Source organism: Phocoena sinus, chromosome 3 (genome assembly GCF_008692025.1).
Source record: "Phocoena sinus isolate mPhoSin1 chromosome 3, mPhoSin1.pri, whole genome shotgun sequence".
Taxonomy (NCBI): domain Eukaryota; kingdom Metazoa; phylum Chordata; class Mammalia; order Artiodactyla; family Phocoenidae; genus Phocoena; species Phocoena sinus.
In genome coordinates this window covers 55694952-55715061 of record NC_045765.1, presented here as the reverse complement: position 1 = coordinate 55715061, position 20110 = coordinate 55694952, and the positions used below count along the sequence as shown (strand labels likewise).

Below are 20110 nucleotides of genomic sequence, written 5' to 3'. Positions count from 1 at the left end.
CATATCCAGTTATATATATTCAAGAGTAAAGCAATGTAGTCTTATTTCAGTGAGAATGTTTAGTTGCTGAACCTACCCTCCAAATAATTTTATTTTTTTTTTTTTAATTTTGGCTGTGTTGGGTCTTCGTTGCTGCATGAGGGCTTTTTCTAGTTGCGGTGATCGGGGGCTACTCTTTGTTGCGGTGCGCGGGCTCCTCATTGAGGTGGCTTCTCCTGTTGCGGAGCACAGGCTCTAGGTGTGCGGACGTCAGTAGTTGTGGTGCGAGGGCTCAGTAGTTGTGGCTCACATGCTCTAGAGTGCAGGCTTAGTAGTTGTGGCACACAGGCTTAGTTGCTCCGTGGCACATGGGATCTTCCCGGACCAGGGCTCAAACCCATGTCCCCTGCATTGGCAGGTGGATTCTTAACCACTGTGCCACCAGGGAAGTCCTACCCAAAGATTTTTTTTTCCAGTCATTTTTGAGTGGGTTTAGGGTTTGTATAGTTTTAGAAGTATCATAGGTAATTCTGATACACATTCCTCCATGAGAACACTTCTTTGTTACTTCTTCCCCGCCACCCTCAGTGGAAAAAAAGAATATTCTGCTGTGACAAGTAAAGACATAGCAAAACCCTAAACAGATCTTTCCAGGTCTTATGGAAAAGATTTTTTTTTCCTTAGCACAGAAGCAAAGGAGGAAGGTATGACATTATGTTTTTAAATGGTTTAGTTCAAGATTCTTTAAGCCTTTTCTAGTGATTTCATCTTACCAAGTATGCTATAAATTACCTTTTATTTATTATAAATCCAGATAGAAGAGGAGTTATGGGAAGAAGAATTTATTGAACGCTGTTTCCAAGAAATGCTGGAAGAAGAAGAGGAACATGAGTGGTTTATTCCAGCTCGAGATCTCCCACAAACTATGGACCAAATCCAAGACCAATTTAATGACCTTGTTATCAGTGATGGCTCTTCCCTGGAAGATCTTGTGGTAAAGAGTTATTTTTTCATCTTTTTAAAACCTAGCTCATCTCTCCCATAAGTGGAAAAGCTAGCAACCATCTGTTTAAGAAGAGTTCTACATCTCTTCCCCTTCAGAAATTCTGCTGCTTCTTACTATGGAAGCAGAGGCCTCCTGGTCTTACTTATGATAAGGAGTGACTTCTGGCAACACTCTGGAGCTAGCCTGAGACTACTAACAGACTTCTTGCCACTGCTTTTAGATAATGATAACTATGTTGCCCTAGGAAATGTCTTAAAGCATTAATTCAAAAGGGAGTACACAGGATGTTCCTGTGACTTGCCTATGCAAAAGTAGCTTGATGGAGAGGTTTTGCTCTTTAATTGTCTTAAATATTTGGTGAAATTACAAATTTTTTCTGAAAGATAAAATTTGAGATTTCTTTTCCTGACCCAGGATTTTCATTGAGCTACCCTAACTCCATTTGGAACTATGATAAGGACTTTTACATGCTCTTGGCAGAAAAGGAACACAAATCTTTTTATATTTTTAGTTATTCTCAGTGTCTCATTGCTGATGGTTTATTTGTAGTGAAAAGTTTTTTCACGAATTTTGATAACTAAGCATCAGTACTAGAGTAAAACCTAATGATTCCTTTGCTAAAATTAAGATAAAATAATTTAAAGTCGGAATGTTAAACTTTCTTTCCATATGGACAATCTGTCTAGTTGCTTCTACAAGATGGTTCTCTGGAATTTATCCCTAGACTCTGAAGTAATTTTTGCAGTTGTCTTCTGTTCACTGTGCAGTGATTTCCTAACCTGGCTGTACATCATAATTACCTATGAAGCATTACAAAAATTTTCTCAGCAACATCCCAGACCTGCAGAATCAGTCCTCTAGGCATGTTATTTTTTTAAAAGCACTCCTAGAGGATACCGCCAGCCTGCCCTATCAGGCATTTGGAAACCATTTTTCTAAAGGGCTGTATAGAGAACACTGAAATTTACTTGTGGTATAGCTTTTGTTGCAGTAAATGACACTAACCCAGTTAAGCAGATACATGATCTGAATAGTCTGTTGGGATATGCTTGCTTATGGCTACACATTAGGCACTCCACAAATAATCCTGGTTGCTCTGTGGAGGGAAGCCCTTTGCTGGGCATAATGTATAACTTTAACTGGACCCAGTATCTTTCCATTGTCTAGAAACTGGTTTGTTTGACTCAGTCTATTTGAGGTTAATTCCTTCTCATTCTTTTGTAGCTGCCAAAAGATTGGACATTCAAGAACACTGCTTTTTAAATTTAAACCTCAGACTTTTAAAGTTATATTTCCCTTGAGAGAAGGGAATGGTTGTATATAAATTATGAAACTTAAATTATTGCTCCAACATGTTGTTTAATATGCTTTGGTCTTAAAGGAAGTGATATTGGGGGCTCAGATTCAATCTAAAATCCTGCCAGCATGCCTACCATTTCAGGCCCTGGCATCGTCCTCGTTTCTTTTTTTCTTGATCAACTTGCATTCAGAGATGTGGTAGAGGAAAATTTCCAGCTATTCCCTATATGCTGATACATCTGCTTAGGAAAGTAAAGATTTAGAAATACAAAATAATGGTGGTACAAGTCTCTCATGCTCTTAGAGGCTTTGGCCCAGTCTTCCCCTAACTGATGCAAAAATGAAGTCCCAGAGAGTGACTTATCCAGGCCTATATAAGAAGTTAGTTAGCAGAGCTGGGATTCCAACTTAGGTCTTCTGACTCCCCATGCAGTTTTCTTTTCCTCTTATATACCATGCTACCTGTGGGAATTAGAATACAGCAGTTGTAGAAAGACAACTCCATATTTTCAAGGAGCATCATAAAGTAAAATTAATCTGTAAGTCATTCCCCAATCACTTTTATCATCATTTCAACACTTGTTTAGTATTTTTGCATAGTATGAAACTGTTCAAATAGCAAGTCAAGTATCATAGTTAAACGAACAGAATTCGTATTCTGAGACACTCCTTTAGTTGATGTGAAGTTAGTGAGTTTCTGATTATACTTAAGCAAATTTAATTTCAATTTCTACTTTCTCTTTAGAAAGTTGATAAAATTTGGTATAATATACGTAGCTTACATCTGGTTCCTCCTTTCCGTGCTGTGGATTTTATTTTTTTTTACTTAAGTTTGACCTTACAATCTGAATTCTTGCCTTTGTCTTATATTTTTGGAAGATGTTTTTGCATGTGGATCTGCGTTGAATGCTTCTGAGTATCTGAAGCTTATCTGTTAATGAACTTGCTTTTTTATGTACTTATTTTCCAGGTCAAGAGCAATCTGAATCCAAATGCAAAGGAGTTTGTTCCTGGGGTGAAGTACTGAAATATTTGAGTAGACGGGGCCCTCTTTTGGTGGATGTAGCACAATTTCCACACTGTGAAGGCAGTATTAGAAGACTTAATTGTAAAAGCTCTCTCTTGTCACTGTGTTACACTTATGCATTGCCAAAGTTTTGTTAGTCTTGCATGCTTAATAAAAGTGCTGAGACTGTTATTAAGTAAAAAGCTGTCAAACATTTACTGAAAATAGAATTGGCCCCATGGCTTGATGTGAAGACAGTGAGGAAAGAAGCACCAGTCAAGTTGTGTCAAAGCACCAAATTAAATGACCTCTAAATCTTAGTGAATTGTCCTTTATGAGACTAAACTGGTCCCTTAAGGTTAACTAATACTTGTTAATGTCCAAATTTTTTTAAATGAGTAAATTTAAGTTCTAGTAGTTAATTTCTTAGTTCAGACTTAAATTTGCATTTGTCCCCATCAGAAAGAATCTCCTTTTTCTGATGAAGGCTTGTTAATTTGAAATAATTTTTTATAAACAAGTATGTCTTAGGTTCACTACCTTGTAACCTTAGTAACCAAAGTTCTGGCTCTTATGGTATGTTATCATGTAAGAAATATTGAATTCTCCTAATGTTACATCTGAGAAAGTATGTGATTTGAGAACTGCATCCTCTTCTAAGGAGTCATTGCATCAAAGCTATACCTGTGTAAAGTCTAACATTTGACCAACCCATAATCCAATTGAACAAAGAAATTGTAACCTGTGATTTGAGTGGTGCTTTTCCTTGCTTTGTTAACCATCACTACAATAGTCTGCAGCACAACTTTTCTTTTAACAAAGCTAGAACAGTTTTGGCTTCTTAAACTTCTTATTTGGGTAGGTTAAGCTGCCATACGTGTTCAGTGTGAATAGTGTTTAAGTTGAAAATATTGTAAAAAAATTATATTTTTTCAAAAATATTTAAAAAAATAAATAATAGTAGAACTGAGCAGATGGTTGTGTTTATTGGTGCTGGAATACAGACTCTCCAGTGGTGATACTTCCTTCAGCGTGGGCTCAGTCCCTCAGGACAGCCCTGCTGGCAAGATTTGCTGAGAGAGCAGGCTTTATTATTATATTCCATAGTGTCGAGTATGTTGTTATATAAGTGTCTGTCCAAAATACAGCAGTAAAATAAATCCCATAGCCCCTTCCGTAGCCCACCTTGATCACCTCAGGCTGCAGTGTCAGGGCAATTAAATATATCCATGTTAAGAAACTTTCTGGCTGGCCAGTATAATGGTAACCTTACTGTAGTCTAACCTTCATTGAGTTTTGCCCTTCACAAACCATTGCTGTTCTGATTGGACTGGTTTGCTATTTTGATTCACCTGGACCTTCCCCTTTTTCACCCTCACAAGCTAATTAATAATAGGTTTGTGGCTAATATTTATTTGGGATAGGCTGTCAAACCAACTAGCAATTTCCTGGTTCCACATACAATTCTGCCCCACGGCCCTACTCAGTCGTTGATAATGTCCTCTGTGTTCTTCTTGAGCTTGGAGGGCTCAAGATTAAGAAGGCCATCTAGTCAGTTCTGGGTCACATTCTTCCTAGGGTCCTTTGGTGTGCATACCTGTGCCTGGTGTTTTTTAATAGCTACCTTACTAAGCTAATAAACAGGTTTTTTAAGATGCTGAAGCAGACGATCCTGCTTGGCTCTCATTCTTTTTGGAGCCATAATACCACCAGTCCCCTCTGTTCTCTAACAGCTCAGTACCACAAGTGGCACAGCAGGCTGCCAAGTATATGAGGGTTACAGATCACTTCTCTGAGCCTGGACGGGGGCAAATGAGTTCATTTCCACATACTGCCGAATTATCATCATGCAGTATAATTAGAGGTTATAAACTTGAATTAGAGAGGCATTGCAACCTAATGTTTAAGAGCAAAGACTAGCCTATCTCAGGATTGTGTGATTAGTTAATACACATCAAGTACTTAAGACAATCCCCGGTACATAGAAAGTTCTATTTAAGTGACTTATTACAATTAAGGAGTTAATCTAAGCTAAGCTCTCACTTTGTTGGAAGTTGTCTGAGGCAATGTGCACATTAAAACTACTTTGATTTTTTTTTTAAGGGCTTGAAACACATTATTACCCCATCTGGGCCTATGTGGCATAGTTTTAGGGTAACTGAAGTCATTCTGTTTCGTAGGAGTTTTATTTTATTACAACTATTTAAACAAGGCACCTTATGTGAGAGGATTTGTCCTATTCTTGTGCTATGTCAGTTACTTCTCAACCTTTTCTATGTCATAAAGTGTCATTTATCATACTGGAGTGTAAGGATAAGGCTGCCTGTAGCTAGAGTTTATGGCTCACGGGCTCCAGTTGACCCAGTATCAGCCCAGATAACCAAAGGCCAAAGGGATCAATACTTCAGTATACTTGTAACCTCCTACAAGGTTACTGGCCCACACCTGTTGGGAAGTTCCACTGTCACTATAAAATGGCTAAGGAGTTCCACATATGTATATTGACTTCTTACCCAGTATGTCTTCTGATTGAAAATATTCAAATAGGTCACAGAAATGGAAACTGAGTACTTTGTTTTCTCTTTGGTTAAAGCATAAGAATGTTGTGATTTTTCAACCCTCCCACAAAAGCCATAGACTGACAGACATCCTACCTTTCCTGGGCGCAGTTTTTCAGACCTTGGTGCACACAGACCCAGTTTCTGTATTTTGTGGGGTATCTTCTGGAACTGGAAGCTGGTCTTTTGACCTTGAAGAAAATCCTTTGAAGACTGGGCAGATAGGAATGTATTTCAGAAAGACAATTCTTTTTACCATGCTCATCCCGATGGGAAAATCATAGCTCTTCAGGCTGGTAGACATCTCACTGTTGGCATGGGCCCCAGCTTTCCACTGTATCAGACCTCGTTCCTCTGGGCTTCCTGGAAGAGGACAGTGGGGTCACTTACCAGAGCCAGCAGTCCTCTGCTACCTCCCCTTCCCATAACCTAGTCATAAGGTAGACTTCTGGAGTTGTCTTGATTCTCAATTCTCTGGTCCTGAAAAGTTGAATCTGTGATATCTCAGCTCTTAACTTGGCTAGAGCTCTAGGGAACCCTAAGGGATACTGGTTATACGTAATTAGTATTTATTGTGTATCTACAGTGTGCTATGGTCTGTGCTAAGTGCTTTTATTTCATTATCTAATTTCTTTGAAACATTGGTGGGAGGTGTATAGGCACTATTACACAAAATTTTATGATCAAGGAGGCAGGCAGATGGTTAAGTAATTGTCGGCCTGCATCTCGAGTATGGGGCTGGTGTCTGCTGGGCCAGTGGGGACCAAATAATGCTCAGACTGCTGTGAGGGCAGGAAGTTATATTTTGAAACACTGTAATCAGTATTAATATTCAATATTATGATTCCATATTTGGAAAATAAACTCTTGTTTTTATAATACAAACTTCAGAAAGTCAAGCTAAGTAAAATCTTTGTTGGTGATAGGGATACGCAAGAGAGATTTTTTTTACAACTAGGGGAAATCTCCTTTAGGAGGTATGGGAGGGATGTGTGAATTCTCTGAGGTTTTCACAAGAGGGCTGGGGTTGACCGAAGACTGTGAGACTGTAAATCTAGTGCAAAGATTTCCACGCGTTGGCAGCCCAGACTGAAAAGCCCCATGAGTAGAGAAACCAAATGTGTCCCAAAGTCTCAGAGGAGAGGGCACTAAGGGAGGGCTGGCGTCCTTAGAGAAGACCACTTGGAGGAGGTACTGTTTGAGCTGGGCCTGACTGCACAAAGAGCACAGGTGGGCAGAGTGGAGGGAGAAGAGCTGCAGCTGTGGCACAGGACTGAGGTGACTGATGGCCCCACTCCTCACCACTGCTGGGACACAAGAGCCAGCCCGGCACTCCCTCGCCTCCCCTCCACATCCCTACCTGTGTTGCCTTCTCCAGTGCTTCTCCAAATCCTAATCTTCTTGGCCCCACCCAGAATCATCCAGGAAGCCCTCCAGATGACTCCAGCCCAGGCTTATTCACTTCATTGCTCTAAATTGCTTTAAACCCAGTTTTCCTTCCTATCTTGTTGACTTAATGTTTTTTACCCTTAAGTATCTAACTCGGGGCCGTGCTTGCTCCAGTAGCACTTGCTGAACTAAACTTACTGCCCCTCTAAGGTTGGTCTGTGGGTAGTTAAAGAGTAAGAGCAAATGCAAAGTGGTCTATCAGCAAAATGTACCCATCCTACAGAATAAAGCTCTATAATTCCATTGTTGAGGACAAGGTTCTGAGCCAGCCAGACCTGGGCTTGAAACCAGGTTGTGTGACCTTAGGCAAGTGATTTAACCACTCTGAGCTTCAGATTCCTCATCATGCAGATGGAAGGACTGTTGAAGATTATGTAGCATAATACATATATTGATCATTGGCAGAGATGGTTGCTGATGGGCAGCTGGGTTGAAGGATAGAGATGTGAGGAACTCAGGCACTCTGAGGCTGTTAACATCTGGGTAGCTTAATCCAGCTGCCCAAATCACAGACCCCTCTGTACAGCTGCCCACCCAGACGCCCTCTATCTCCGTGGATTCCCTAGGCATTGAGGTTGCCACTTCCCTGTCTCATGTCCGCAGGATGAGCTTCTCCAGGTCCCACCTCAGCTTCCTCTGGTGGGCGAGGGGGGTACCATGGTCAGGTATCACCCATCCATCCAAGTGATAGCTGCTACCAAAAGCTCCCTCATCTGATGCCATCTAAAATCCCTGAAAGTGCCAGGGAGTCCTGGCCCTTCCCTGCCCAAACTCTAACCCACCAGCTGTGCATAGCCAGCCACTGATTCCTGTGCTCTGAATAGACACTTGTGTCTTCAGAGAGGGGAAAGCAAGTGGGGTCAGCTATGTTTAGGCTGTTAAGTCGCAGAAGATGGAGAGCTATCATCCTCCATCTGTCATCTCTGTGGACTGATGCAATCTAGCCCGTCTCTACGGAGCTTTCCTTGATCTTACACTTCCCCTGAAACTCTCTAGCAGAGGCACTGTGGTGGAGTGGCTGGGACACAGGCCTTGGACTAACTGCATCAGATGGACTTGTTTAAATCCCAAATTTGCAGCGTTTTAAATCAGCAAGTTTTGTGACCTTCGGTGAGTCACCTAACCTCTGATTCTTTTTTCTCATATAAAGTGGTGTTGATAGTCTCTACCTCACAGGATAGTTTTTGAGGATGAAAGGAGACATTTAGCTCCATGCCTGACCCATAAGTGTTTGGTAAATGCTAACTATTCTTATTAATAGTTAGAGCACCTGGTGACATTTAGTTTTTATATATTTCCTGGGCACATAAACATGGGTCAGGAGGATTCTCAGGGACCCCACAAAGTATCCTCCATGATCCCTGTAAAAAGCCCTGATACCAAAGAGAAACGTTAGGGGCTCTTCTAGTAGCCAGCATAAGTCACTGGCATATTTGGAGTGAATTTTGCCAACATACTGATGCTACATTTCCATCTGTCCTACTCTAAGAAAGCAAAAGCAACCCTCAACCCAGTGGCAACAAAGAAATGGAAAAGAAACAATTTACAGGGCCCAGGAATGACTCTCCTAGCCACACCCTCTTCAAGACTAAGAGGGAAGCCTGTGCCTCTATCAGGCTGGTGGTCTCTCCCTCCGGCCCATCTGTTCCTGCTTCTCCCTGCAGGGCCTGAGGCATTGCATCTGACCTGGCCACAGCTCCAGCTCAGGAGACATCTGCTGGACTGCCTCTGAGTCCAACCTAGTTCTCTGTTCCCCTCTCAGGGCTGACCCATACCTGGCACTGTGTTGTCCAGTATGAAAGCGAGGCACCCACCCACAAACATCTCCGTGGTCAGCAGCACAGTCAGAATCTGGTCCACTTCAGGAATGCCTGTGGAATAGGCCAAAGGCTAATGGGTGTCACGGCCCCATCTGGAGAACAGAGCTCAGAGACTTTCTCCCCACTGGTGCAGCCTGCTGACTTCCTTGAGCAAGCACAGAGATGGAACAGTACAAAACCTTGACTTTCAAGATTATACACCTCTGCCTCTCCCATCCTTGGATTCAAATCCCAGTTTTGCTGGTTGCTACTTGTCTTGCAACAAATCATTTAACCCATCTGAACCTCACTTTTCTCACCTGTAACATGAAGATGGTAATAGTATCTGTCTCATGGAGCTGTTGTGAAAATTAAATGAGCATATGTAAAGCTCATACCTGTCCACAGAAGGTGTCTTAGTAAAGAACAGCTGTTAATTAGCCTCAGCTGCTAACATCCAGAGATGGGCAGGATTTGTGGCTCTGGCTGTGTGGAGCCTTTGAGGGAAGAGGCTATGCTCAGAGTCGAGCCCACCACACCTCCCCCACCCTGAGACAGGTAAGACAGGTGGAGGCACCTGTGTTGATGGCATCCGGGTTGGAGTCCAGGTAATTGGGCAGCGTGAGCCCGAAGAACATGGAAAATCCAAGCACAAAGAGGTTGCGGGAGGAGTTCATGTCCACGAACTGCAGGTTAGACAGCCCCACAGCTGTAATCATGCCTGAGAGCACAAAAGAACCGCTGGAGGCTCCTCGCAGGCTGGGTAGGCTCCACCACACGGCGACCACGCCCCAAAAGCACGCACAACACTCACCAAAAAGGGTGCAGAACATCCCCCCTAGGATGGGGTCAGGGAGCGAGGCGAAGAGGGCTGTGAACTTGCCAATGGTGCCCAGGACCAGCATGATACCCGCACCATACTGCACCACGCGCCGGCTACCCACCTGCCAGTGAGCCAAGGGGTGGGGCTAGACCCAGGGGGTGAAGTTGTGCGGGGTTAGTTGTGGGAGGGGAGGGGCGCGGTGGGTGGGCGGGGCCTGTTATAAGAGCAAGGTACATATGGGTCAGAGCATGATGCAAGGGAGGCCTGTCAAAGGCAGGGTGGGGCTAGGCCAAAGTAGGGACAGGCTTGGGGCGGGGCCTGCGGCACATGGAATTGGGGCGCGGCTTTGTGCTGCTCTGGCTAGTTGTGGCACCTTGGTAATCCCCAGGACACCAATGTTGGGGCTGGACGAGGTGGACCCGTTGCCCGTGCCCAGCAGCCCTGCGATAATGCAACAGATGCCTTCAGTGAAGATACCCCTGTAAGAAAAGGGCAAGTGGGGGCCTTGGTCCATGCTCCAGCCTGGTCTGTGTCCTCCCACTGCCCTGGCCAGGCTGGCCAGAGTCTCTAGAGCTGTGTGAGCTGCAACTATCTGTCCGTAGTACTCCCCACTCCGGGCCAGAGGTGGGTCTGGGAGCCAGGAGCCCAGGTCTGAATGCTAGTCCCGCTGCCCTGGCAATTAATCCTTAGGTGATTCTGGGCTTCAATTTCATCTGTCAGATGGGGATATTAAGAGTACCTGTCTTACAGAGCCATTAGTGGATTGCATAAGAACGCACATCAAGAGCTAGACACATGGGGACTTCCCTGGTAGTCCAGCAGTGAAGACTCCGCACTCCCAATGCAGGGGGGCCCCAGTTCCATCCCTGGTCAGAGAACTAGATCTCACATGCTTCAACTAAGAGCCCGCATGCCGCAACTAAAAAGATCCCATGTGCTGCAACTAAGAGCCGGTGCAGCCAAATAAATAAAGAGAGAAAGAAAGAAAACTAGACACATGGAAGGCTGTCAGTGACTGTAGTTTCCCTTAGACTTCGTCGTCTCCTCAGCTGTTCGCAACACAGAGTGAGTGATGAGAGCATCTCCATTTCATAAGTAAGGAGAACCTGGAGAGTTAGTGACTTGCCCAACTCCTTGTCCCCCACCTCTGGGATTCAATTCTGTCCGGACGTTTGCTTCCTGAGTGACCCTTGAGGGGATGAGATACCGGGGAGGGCAGGTCGGCATACCTGTTGATAGCGTGCACTGGAGGGGGTGGTGCGCCAGCCAGGCGGGCACAAGCATAGTAATCTCCGATGGACTCAATTATGCCTGCTAATGTGGCACTAAACATTCCCAGCACAGCAGCCGCAGTCACTGTGGGAAGCCCCCACTGACCTGTATCAACAGGGAGATGGGAGGTTGGATGCAATGAGTGTTCCTAGGTGGGTCAGGGAGTGGACTGGGCAGTACTTGGGTGGAGCAGGGGAAGGGGTAAAGAGATCTCAAGCTGGGGTGGGAGCTATACAGTTGTGGGAGCTTATTTGGGGTCACTTAGAATCATAAAGCTGGAGTGAGACTTTGAGTACACCACCACTCTGCCTGGCACACTATAAATGTGCAGCTAATACTTGTTATGTCATCAGCTGGACTGGGGTCACCAGGGGCCTCACTGACGGTCTCAGTTGGAGGCAGAGGGGCCCAGATGGAGTTGCTCACAGGGGTAGGGGATGCGGATCCAGGGAGCAATAGCCACGATGTCCCCTCGGGCATCTGTTCGTGCCTGGAAGCCATAGGCCGTGGGGTCTGAGGGCAGCACGTCCGTCAGGGTCAGTATATAGCAGAGCAGCCACACGGTCATGATGGCTAGCACGATCTGAAGTGGGGGTGGGGGGTGAGGGTTGCACTGAGGGCCCAGGAGGTCTTGGTCCAGGCTAACCAGCTCCTACCTTAGCCCTAGCCCCCGCCCGAGCCTGTGCCCCAGCCCCAGCTCAGACCCCGGCCCCCATCCCTGGCTAGGACCTCAACTCTGCCTCTAGCTCCCCTGCTGCCCCTGCCCTTTCCCCTGCCCTTGGCCCTGGACTTAGGTCCAGCCCTTGCCCTAGTCCCACCCCGAACTGCCTGTCAGCTCCTCACGGGAAACATCTTGAAGATCTGGATGCGGAAGAGAGTGAGGCCCTTTCCCCAGCAGTAGACAGGCAGCAAGAAGGTGAGATTTCGCAGGTACTGGGAGAAGAGGACAATCAGGAGAATGGAGCTGGGGACAGAAGCACAAAGAGGAAACGGCTGGTAGGCCGGGCTGGGGGCAAGAGCCAAGGCTAAGGGGGCAGGACACGAAGGGGTTTAGGGACTGGGGCTGGGCAAGGATCAGGCCTGGTGCCCACTCACCAAGCTGAGATACCCCAGTGGGAGCCAGCTCGGTCACCAGCAGCTTGGAAGACAGAGAGACCAATGAGGGAGACAGTGGGGGTGACTGTAAGAGGCCCGATGTAACTGAGCAGGGCCCCAGGCAGCCCCATCAGCCCAATCACCACCTCCACCATACTGGACACCATGATTGCACCCTGGACCTGGAAAAGCAAAGATCAGCTATAAGTCACCATGTAGAAGCCATGACCTCTATGTTAAAAAAATGTTCCTGGACTACATCCTCATATCCCCCAATTCAGCAGTGGCCTTCCCTCCCATCTAGTCCCACCCTCAAGTCCAGGTCTCTTCTACCCCACATGCAAACCCACCTCTCGTATCCGTGGGTGCCAAATATGAGAGGTATTCAGGGGCAGACTCCAGTTACCGTAGATCTCCTCTGGGGGCATAGACAGGAACGCACACACGTGCACGCATGCACGGGGAACAGAGAGAGAAAGTAAAGATGCTGCCCTGAAGGCACCTTGGGGTATGGACATGGAACAGTCGCCCAGATCTCCGGGCTCCTGGGGCTCCCCTCTCCAGTGCAGCCCCCAGAAATGTGCCCACCTTCTGGAGGACACTTCCATCTCTCCAGGGCCAGGATGGCTTTGGCTGGGACCAGAAATGCAAAGGCACTGGCCTGGAACAGTGGCAGCCTGGAAAGAGAGGCACAGAGCAGCAGGGACAGGGTGGGAGGTGGGGAGGCAGGAACACAGAGACAGGGGACATGGGGAGGGAGGGGCACAGAGCGAGGCACAGGGAGAATCACACACAGGGACAGAGACACAGAGGAACAAGGGCAAGGGCAGAACAGAGGGAAGTCACTGAGGCCCCAGGCAGGACTCTAACATTTTGGGGGCCTAAGAAAGAAAACAGATGGAGCTCCTGGCTCACAACCTGCTCCCTTTCCTTCTCAGCACCAGCTCCTGCACTGTGAGGGGCCACGTGCACGGAAGTGGACAGCTCAGCTCCTGCATGCAAGCTCCACTCACAACCTTCCTTCATCTTCCCACCATACAAATGACCATCCTTAGGCCACCCAGGCCTAGGACTGTGCACGCGGGGGCAGGGGGCCCCCAGGAGGACGGACCACTGAAGAGGCCCACACAAGCCCTGGCAGCAGGGGAGTGAGTGGCCCCAATTACCCAGAGTAAGGCTTAACGGAGGAGAGCCCAGCTAGGGCACGTTCCCTTTCCTTGAGGGACACCAGGGGTCCAGGGTGGGACCCCAGCCGCCTAGCTCTAAGGCTAGCCTGAAAGCAGAAGCAGCAGGTGGGGGCAGATAGCAGTTTTTCTTGTCCCACAAGAGTCCTCTGAGACTGCTCCCGCTGTGTGGATCACTGCGTGTGTGTCTACGTGGGGTGGGGTGGGGTAGGGGTGGGAGTGGGGCAGCTCACCGGATGCCCAGTGTGGTCTGGATAAGGGTGGTGATGCCCACACAGGTGAAGATGGTACCAATGAGCTGGCTGACCATGTACTGGTCACGGCCCACACACAGCGCCTCAGCCAGGAGGAAGGGCACAGCGATGGTGCCACTGAAGCAGGTCAGGTAATGCTAGGGGTGTGGGGAGAGTACATGAGGCAGGGCCCACGGAGCTCACAGGGAGGCAGGGGAACCCTCACAGTCCTCACGCCCGCCTCAGTGGGCCTGAGCCCGTGCCGCCCCTGCCAGTGTGCCCACCCAGGACTGATACTCCCATAAGGCATTCCCACAGAGAGACTGCTCACCTCTCTGGGGGTTACTAATCTGCCCCCAAGTTATTCCTGCAGCTTCTGTGGAGTGGGCCCCCTTTCCTGTCACCGGCACTCCGCCTGGCAGGTGATACCTTGTCCCTTTCAGGCCCCATCAAGCCTCTTCCCCACCCCTGCTAGGTGACAGTCACTGCTTCTGACTTTAGGTTTCTCTTCCTGTTACCCAAGATGACCTCTTTGGCCAGGGAGGGGTCTGGGGAGCAGGCAGGGCGGGGATGGGAAGGCCCTGGGGAGATGCCCACCTGGAAGCCCAGCAGGACGCACAGGTACCAGGGCGGCACATCCTCGATCTTGTACAACATGTCAGACTTGGGCTCTGTGCACAGGGCCGTCGGGGGGTCCTTCCTGGAGGTCCCTGCTGAGCCCAGGGACTCATGCTGGGGGCAGCAGAGAGAAGTAACTCAGCGTGGAGTGATGGGAACCAGAAAAGTCCATTCTGCTTCAGAATCAATTAGGTAGCCCAAGTGGCCTGTCAGCTCCTCAGAATGGGGTCCCCACCCTTCCTCAATGCTCATGCACCCAGCTACCCCTTGGCCTGGCTACACGTGGCTCCCACCTCACATTGCTTTGTGCAGGGATGAGTCCGCTGTACTGGCTCCTGGAGCCCTCAGAACCTGGGCCTTCTAGCCAAGGGAACAGGCCCATATGTCAGAAGGCCGGGGTCACCAGGAGAGGAGGCAAAGAGGGCTGGAGACTGTGACAGGCCCTCTTGGACGTACTCTGGTCCCCCCTCTGTCCCTTAGAGGTCCTTGGGGTGTCACTAATGGGGCGGTAGGCTGGGCCCCTGCCGGCCCCCAAGCTGGGGTGAGCCAGTCCCAAAGCAGAAGTCTCCTTCACCCCACTGCCACCCCACCCCTCCCCCAACTGCCACATTCCGCCTGGGACAGTCACTCTTGATCCAGTTCATCAGAACCTTTGTCTCTGCCCTCCCAGGGAGCAAGGACTGCTCAGGCCCCCAGCCCCACCCTGCCCCCAACCGCTCCCCTCATTCCCCAGCACCTGTGTCTGGCCCTCAGGGTCCTCCTGGGCCCTCATCTTTGGGGCACAGGTGTGAGCAGTTCCTGAGGAGAAGAAGGGATTGCTTATACGAAGGACTTTAATCCGCATAGCCGACATTGTTCAAAGTAAATCTGTAACCAGATCTCCAACACTGATTGCGAAAGGAGGGCCCAGGCCCAGGTAACGTATTAACTCCGGCCACAGTGGAAAAGGCCGCCCAAGCCTCTGCCACATTTACCTCCCGAACACACCCTTCCTTGCCCACACCTGAGCCTGGGCACGGGACAGGTATTTTCCGAGAGAGGGCCGGAGGGGGGGTGAGGAGCAGATGGCCTTGGAAGTTTACCAGGCCCTGGGTGAGGTGAGAGGAAAGGGAGTGAAAATGGGCACATATTATGGTACACTCTGAATGAGGCTTTTCCCTGCTTATTAATCAAAAGTTAATCATTATCATCATCATAACCCATCTCGTTATTTAGGAACAACTGCGTGCCAAGCAACATCTATGTATTGTCATGTTTAACCCCAGGCGCTGGGTGCCATTAACCTCTTTTACAGCTGAGGAAACAGATTTAGGAGATGTGATCTGACCAAGGCCACACAGGTAGCAAGGTTTTAGAAAGCCATTCCAAAAATTCAGGTTGGCCTGAACTACTGAGCCCACGCTGTTAATTATACATTAAATGTCAGACAGGGCTGCCCTCTCCACCACCTCCACTCGCCCCTCAGGGTCCCTGAGGCACAGAACAGATGGGCCTCCGGAGAAGGAGCTGCTGAGGCTAGCCCGATCTTTTCTGTCTTCTGTGTCAGGACAAGGATTCCTTCCCTTCCCCTCCCAGTCAGGACCAGCTACATAATCTGTGGGACCCAGTGCAAAATGAAAATCTGGTGCCCCTGTTGCAAAAGTATTATAAATTTAAAAACAGCAACAGCAGAGCATTGAACTGATTTGTGGGGCCTTTCTAAGCACCGGGCCCTGCGTGACTGCCACGCAGCTGCTGAAGCCGGCCTGGGCCCGGCCTATCTTCCCCTCCTGGGGGCTGGGGAGAGCCCAGGGGCTGAGGGCCCTGATTCTGCTCCCTTCTGCGCTGCCCCAACCCCATTAGGGTCCACCTACTTCTGGGTCGCTGTGCCCATGGCCAGGCCCTGCCCCAAGGCCTCCCCCGCAGCACCACTGTCCAGCTGGGTAGCAACTTCATGTCACAGCCCCGAATCTGAATCCGACGGCCTGTCCAGCCTCCAGCCTGTTCCTCTGTCCACCTGTCCTCTCAAATTCTGGCTCCTGTTCCCAGGTTCCCAAAGTCATCTGACCAGTTCGAAGCCTCTACACCTCGGCACTCTCCTCCCCGGCACTCTCCTCCCCGCCCTCTCCTCCCCGGTACTTCCCAGGGGCTGGGGAGACAGCCCTACCCCTTGCACACATTGTCCGTTGGACCCTCAAATCAACCCAAGCCACATACCACACACATGGAGACAAAGCCGGGAAGTTGCACATGGTCTCAGATACACAATCACACAAATGGACCTGGAGCACCTAGACTCTGACGCAAAGTGTCTCTAAATCACTCCACAAAAACACAGGGCCACGCAGGTGCACGTCATGGGCTCCCGGCTCCACACCTGATACTACTGACTGCTCAGCCAATTCCTTGGGCCCTGGCTCTCCTGGTGCTTAAGAGTTCTCTCCTGAGGGCCAGGAGGAGGGGCCTCAGGAAGATGGGGAACAGGTGATAGAATGTAGGGGGCTGGGGTGCAGAGTGGTAAGGGCCTGCCTGGGACACCACCATTCCTTCAGCCCTAACCTTCCCCCACTCCCCAAATTTGAATCCCCTCCTAGCCCTGCCACTGCTCAGCCTGGGACTCTGCCTGAGCCTCTTTTGTTGTCTGAGCCCCAGTTTCTGCACCTGTCAACAGGGGATTAGAGTGTCTGTTCTGTCCACTTTCCAGGGCTTTGGAGGATCAGAGACACAAATGAATCTGTAAGCTGTAGCACCACTGACCCCAGATACCCAGACCCAGGTGTGAACCAGGTGGAGCTCTTTTCTCCGTTTCTAAGAAAAGGGCCCCAGGTGAGAATTTCTGGGGAGAGCAGGACGTAGAGCCAAGATACTGAATCCAGCCTGTTCCAGGACCCCTGCCCTGCCCTGCCCTGTCCCCGGTGAGCACCGAGGGCTCAACCATGCTAGCTGGGGTCAGAGCAGAGTCTAGAAAGTGAGCAGCTGCTGGGTGTAGACCCAGGAAGACTAGTGTTCTGGGAGGGGCACAGTAGCACGCAGTGGTTGCAGTGGGTATGTCCACAGGCAGCCTGCTTATGGAGTTTGCCTTGGCTTTTCTTTTCTCTCCTGAGGGATCTGGGGTTTCAACCGTTCAGATAACTGGTTCCATATGCCTTTGACAGCTCACTCACATTTCCAGCCATGACAGATCTCACTTACCTCTGGGAAATTGTGGGGGATGTGTACCTGGCCCTCTCTAGGAGGGACGTCAGCAGAAACACCAATGTCTACCTTCCCAGCCCCCCAAGCACCTTTTGCAGAGAGAAGGAATCGAGGTCACTGGTTTTATTTGAGTCCAGAGGGGAAGGCCTTGGCCGCCCCCCAGGCCCCAGGGCCCAGAAGCTGGAGGAGGGAGGGAGAGTGGCAGCACAGAAGAACAAGGCCTCCCCGCCCTCCAAGCAGCCTGCAGAAAGGAGGGGACAGATCCAGAGGAAGCCCAGCTCCCTTTAGGGGCTGACCAGGAAGGGGAAGGAGGAGCTGGACTAGAGCTCTGCCCTTGTGACTGGTGCCTCCTCTGAGCAGGCCCCCCGGTGGCCTCCACACAGCAATGCCTCCAGGGCCCCTTGACCTTGTTGGTGGGCTTCATAGATCTGGTCTTCTCCAAACTCCCCCAGGTAGTGAAAGCATGTCTTGGAGAGCCTAGGGGAGCCCAGGAGGAGCCTCAGACTCTGCCCGGCCCGCAGTGGGGCAGACCAAGGCTCCATCCCACCCGAGTCCTCCAGTCATGACCTCGTGGGCCACGGCGCCCCCATGACGATCACACTGATGCTCGGCTCCGGCCCCTTCCTAAGTCCTGGGCCCATGAGACGTTTCACCTGGTCCACTTCTCCAACTCCGTAGCTGGAGGCAGTAGGAGGAGAGGGAGACAGCATTAGTGGAGCCCATCAGCACATGAAGCTGGGCACACTGGGCATCCGCTGAGTTTAGCGCCCAGATTCTGATCCTCCTTGCTGAAAAACTAAGGACCAGAAAGGGGAAACTCCGGGCCCAAAGTCACACAGCAACCTTGTCTCCTGGCCACCTCACTCTTCTACTTGCTCCCAGCTCCAGAGCTCAGACTCTGTCCCAGCCAGTCCCCACCCTTGGGCCAGAGCCCTAGTGGAGTGTGTGTGGTGTGTGAGTGGGAGAACGAGAAGCCCCACTCATCAGCCTGCCCCTGGAGGAGGGGGGGCAGGGGCCGGATTTTCAACTCACCCCTGCCAGGTCTGGGAGCAGCTCTGGTCCAGGACGTCTGTGTATACCGACTCGCTCAGCTTGCCACGGCACCCGGAGTCCAGGGTGTGAAGCTTGGCCTCTGCCTTTGTCAGATGCTGCCACATCTGGAACAAGGAGGGGTTGAGAACCAGGGCTTCAGAACTGCTCAGCGTGAAAGGAGGGGTGATTGGGCTGGGGGTGGGGACAGAAGCCTGTGTCTCTGAGGAAGAACGAGGCAATGGAGCCTTTTGAGCAGGAAGCACCTGTGAGGCAGGCTTCACGGCCCTCCCCCAGGTCCAGAAAGCTGGGACCACGCCAGCTGAGGCAAGATCCGCTGCCTTGGGATGGGAGGTGGGTGGGAAACACTGAGGTGGAGAATTAGGCCTGGGCATTGGGGCCCCTCCCCCAGGTAACACCTGCCCATCAGCACACACTATTTGAAACCGCAAGAACAAGGAGAGAAAAACAACCTCCCAGTCTTCAGTGACACGTGTACTCATAGCCCCCGTGTGCGTGCGCGTGCAGTCACACAGACACACACAAGTACTCAGGCACACGTGACAGGTTTGTATGTGAACTCAAGACACACACATGCTCATGGACTCATGGGACTGACAAACATGCACACGTGTACACATACACCGATGCTCCCCAGTCACGCTTCGGGAAGGAGTCCAGACTTAAGGGTGGTTCTAGAAAGGGAGGAGTCCGAGAGGACAAGCTAGGGACTCCCTGGTGTCCCAGAGATCGCCTGCTCTTTGTTGGGCAGACAGATAGGTAAACTGAGGCAGGCCGGTGCCAGTGAGGTGAAGATGGCAATATCATGGTAGGCTGAGTATAGCTCGATGCCTTGGGGGGGGGGCGGGGTTTGGGCATCCAAGGCCAGCGGTGGAATCTGAGGTAGATGGAGGGGTCTGGCTTGGGTGGGGGCCTGGGTAGGGGCAGGAGAACTGCTCGCGGGCGGCGAGGGGGTGGGGGGCTCACCTGGTAGGCCACTACCCTGCAGGCGTCACAGCGCAGGTGAGCAGGCATGTGTGCTGAGAACTTCTCTTCATCATCCAGCTCAGGGGCGGTGGCTGTGAGTGGGGCCCTGTCCCCAAGGCCCCCTGGGATGGTCCAGGCCCCCAGCAGCAGCAGCAACAGCGGCGACAGCCTCATGGTCTGTGGAGCTGGCTCAGCGAGCAGGGACTGTGGTTGGGGTGCAGGGGTGCAGGTGTGTATGCGCAGTGGGGGTTGCTGCAGAGAGCCTGCCCCAGACCAATGGGAAACCGACACCTCACCCTCCCGTTCTCTCCCTTCCCCCAGGGCCCTGCAGACACCACTCGCGCACTTCCTCTTGTGGGACCCCGTGGTTCCAGCCAATGAGGCAAGGAGAGGGGCTGGGCCTGGGCGAGGACACATGGGGGCTGATACCTCTCATGTCCTGGGACCTGAGCACATGGCAGGCACTACACTGAGCCCCTCAGGGAAGGAGGTGGCTTGTTACTGTTATCTTAAATCTACCCCTGAGGACACAAAGGTTCAGAGGAAAGTGACAAATCCAAGGCCACACAGTTAGAAGGGCTATGCTGAGATTGGAACCC

General features: G+C 50.2%; 2 protein-coding genes across 3 annotated transcripts in view; one reads left to right on the top strand and one right to left on the bottom strand.

Annotated features, from left to right (window-relative positions):
* Nucleotides 1-4260, top strand: part of PAIP2 (poly(A) binding protein interacting protein 2) — a 20893-nt gene extending 16633 nt beyond the window's left edge. The window contains exons 3-4 of the mRNA XM_032626184.1: nucleotides 794-973; nucleotides 3255-4260. Of these exons, the coding sequence (XP_032482075.1) occupies nucleotides 794-973; nucleotides 3255-3311 (237 nt within the window). The 3' untranslated portion in view covers nucleotides 3312-4260. The remainder of the gene's footprint in view (nucleotides 1-793; nucleotides 974-3254) is intronic.
* On the bottom strand, nucleotides 2325-20110 carry SLC23A1 (solute carrier family 23 member 1). 2 transcript variants are annotated; one of them, XM_032626182.1, is made up of 19 exons: nucleotides 19512-20110; nucleotides 18528-18652; nucleotides 18063-18173; nucleotides 17902-17972; nucleotides 15058-15119; nucleotides 14301-14435; nucleotides 13704-13861; nucleotides 12875-12963; nucleotides 12637-12704; nucleotides 12287-12468; nucleotides 12035-12155; nucleotides 11618-11774; nucleotides 11149-11296; nucleotides 10293-10398; nucleotides 9911-10064; nucleotides 9674-9817; nucleotides 9073-9168; nucleotides 5945-6211; nucleotides 2325-2746 (listed from the first exon to the last, which is right to left on the bottom strand). In XM_032626182.1, exons 1-18 carry the CDS (start codon nucleotides 19926-19928, stop codon nucleotides 5964-5966), a joined length of 2592 nt encoding a protein of 863 aa, XP_032482073.1. In that variant the 5' UTR covers nucleotides 19929-20110; the 3' UTR covers nucleotides 2325-2746; nucleotides 5945-5963. The 2 variants fall into 2 exon arrangements, with proteins under 2 accessions (XP_032482073.1, XP_032482074.1); XM_032626183.1 differs by having other exon boundaries at nucleotides 9911-10040; nucleotides 19512-20106.

Coding starts and splice junctions, on each gene's coding strand:
- SLC23A1 (XM_032626182.1), bottom strand. CDS start 19,928: ATGTGTCCTCGCCCAGGCCCAGCCCCTCTCCTTGCCTCATTGGCTGGA. Junction 11,297..11,617: donor GATCCGCATCCCCTACCCCT/GTGAGCAACTCC, acceptor CTGTTGATACAG/GTCAGTGGGGGCTTCCCACA. Junction 9,818..9,910: donor GATGTTCTGCACCCTTTTTG/GTGAGTGTTGTG, acceptor TTGTGCTCTCAG/GCATGATTACAGCTGTGGGG.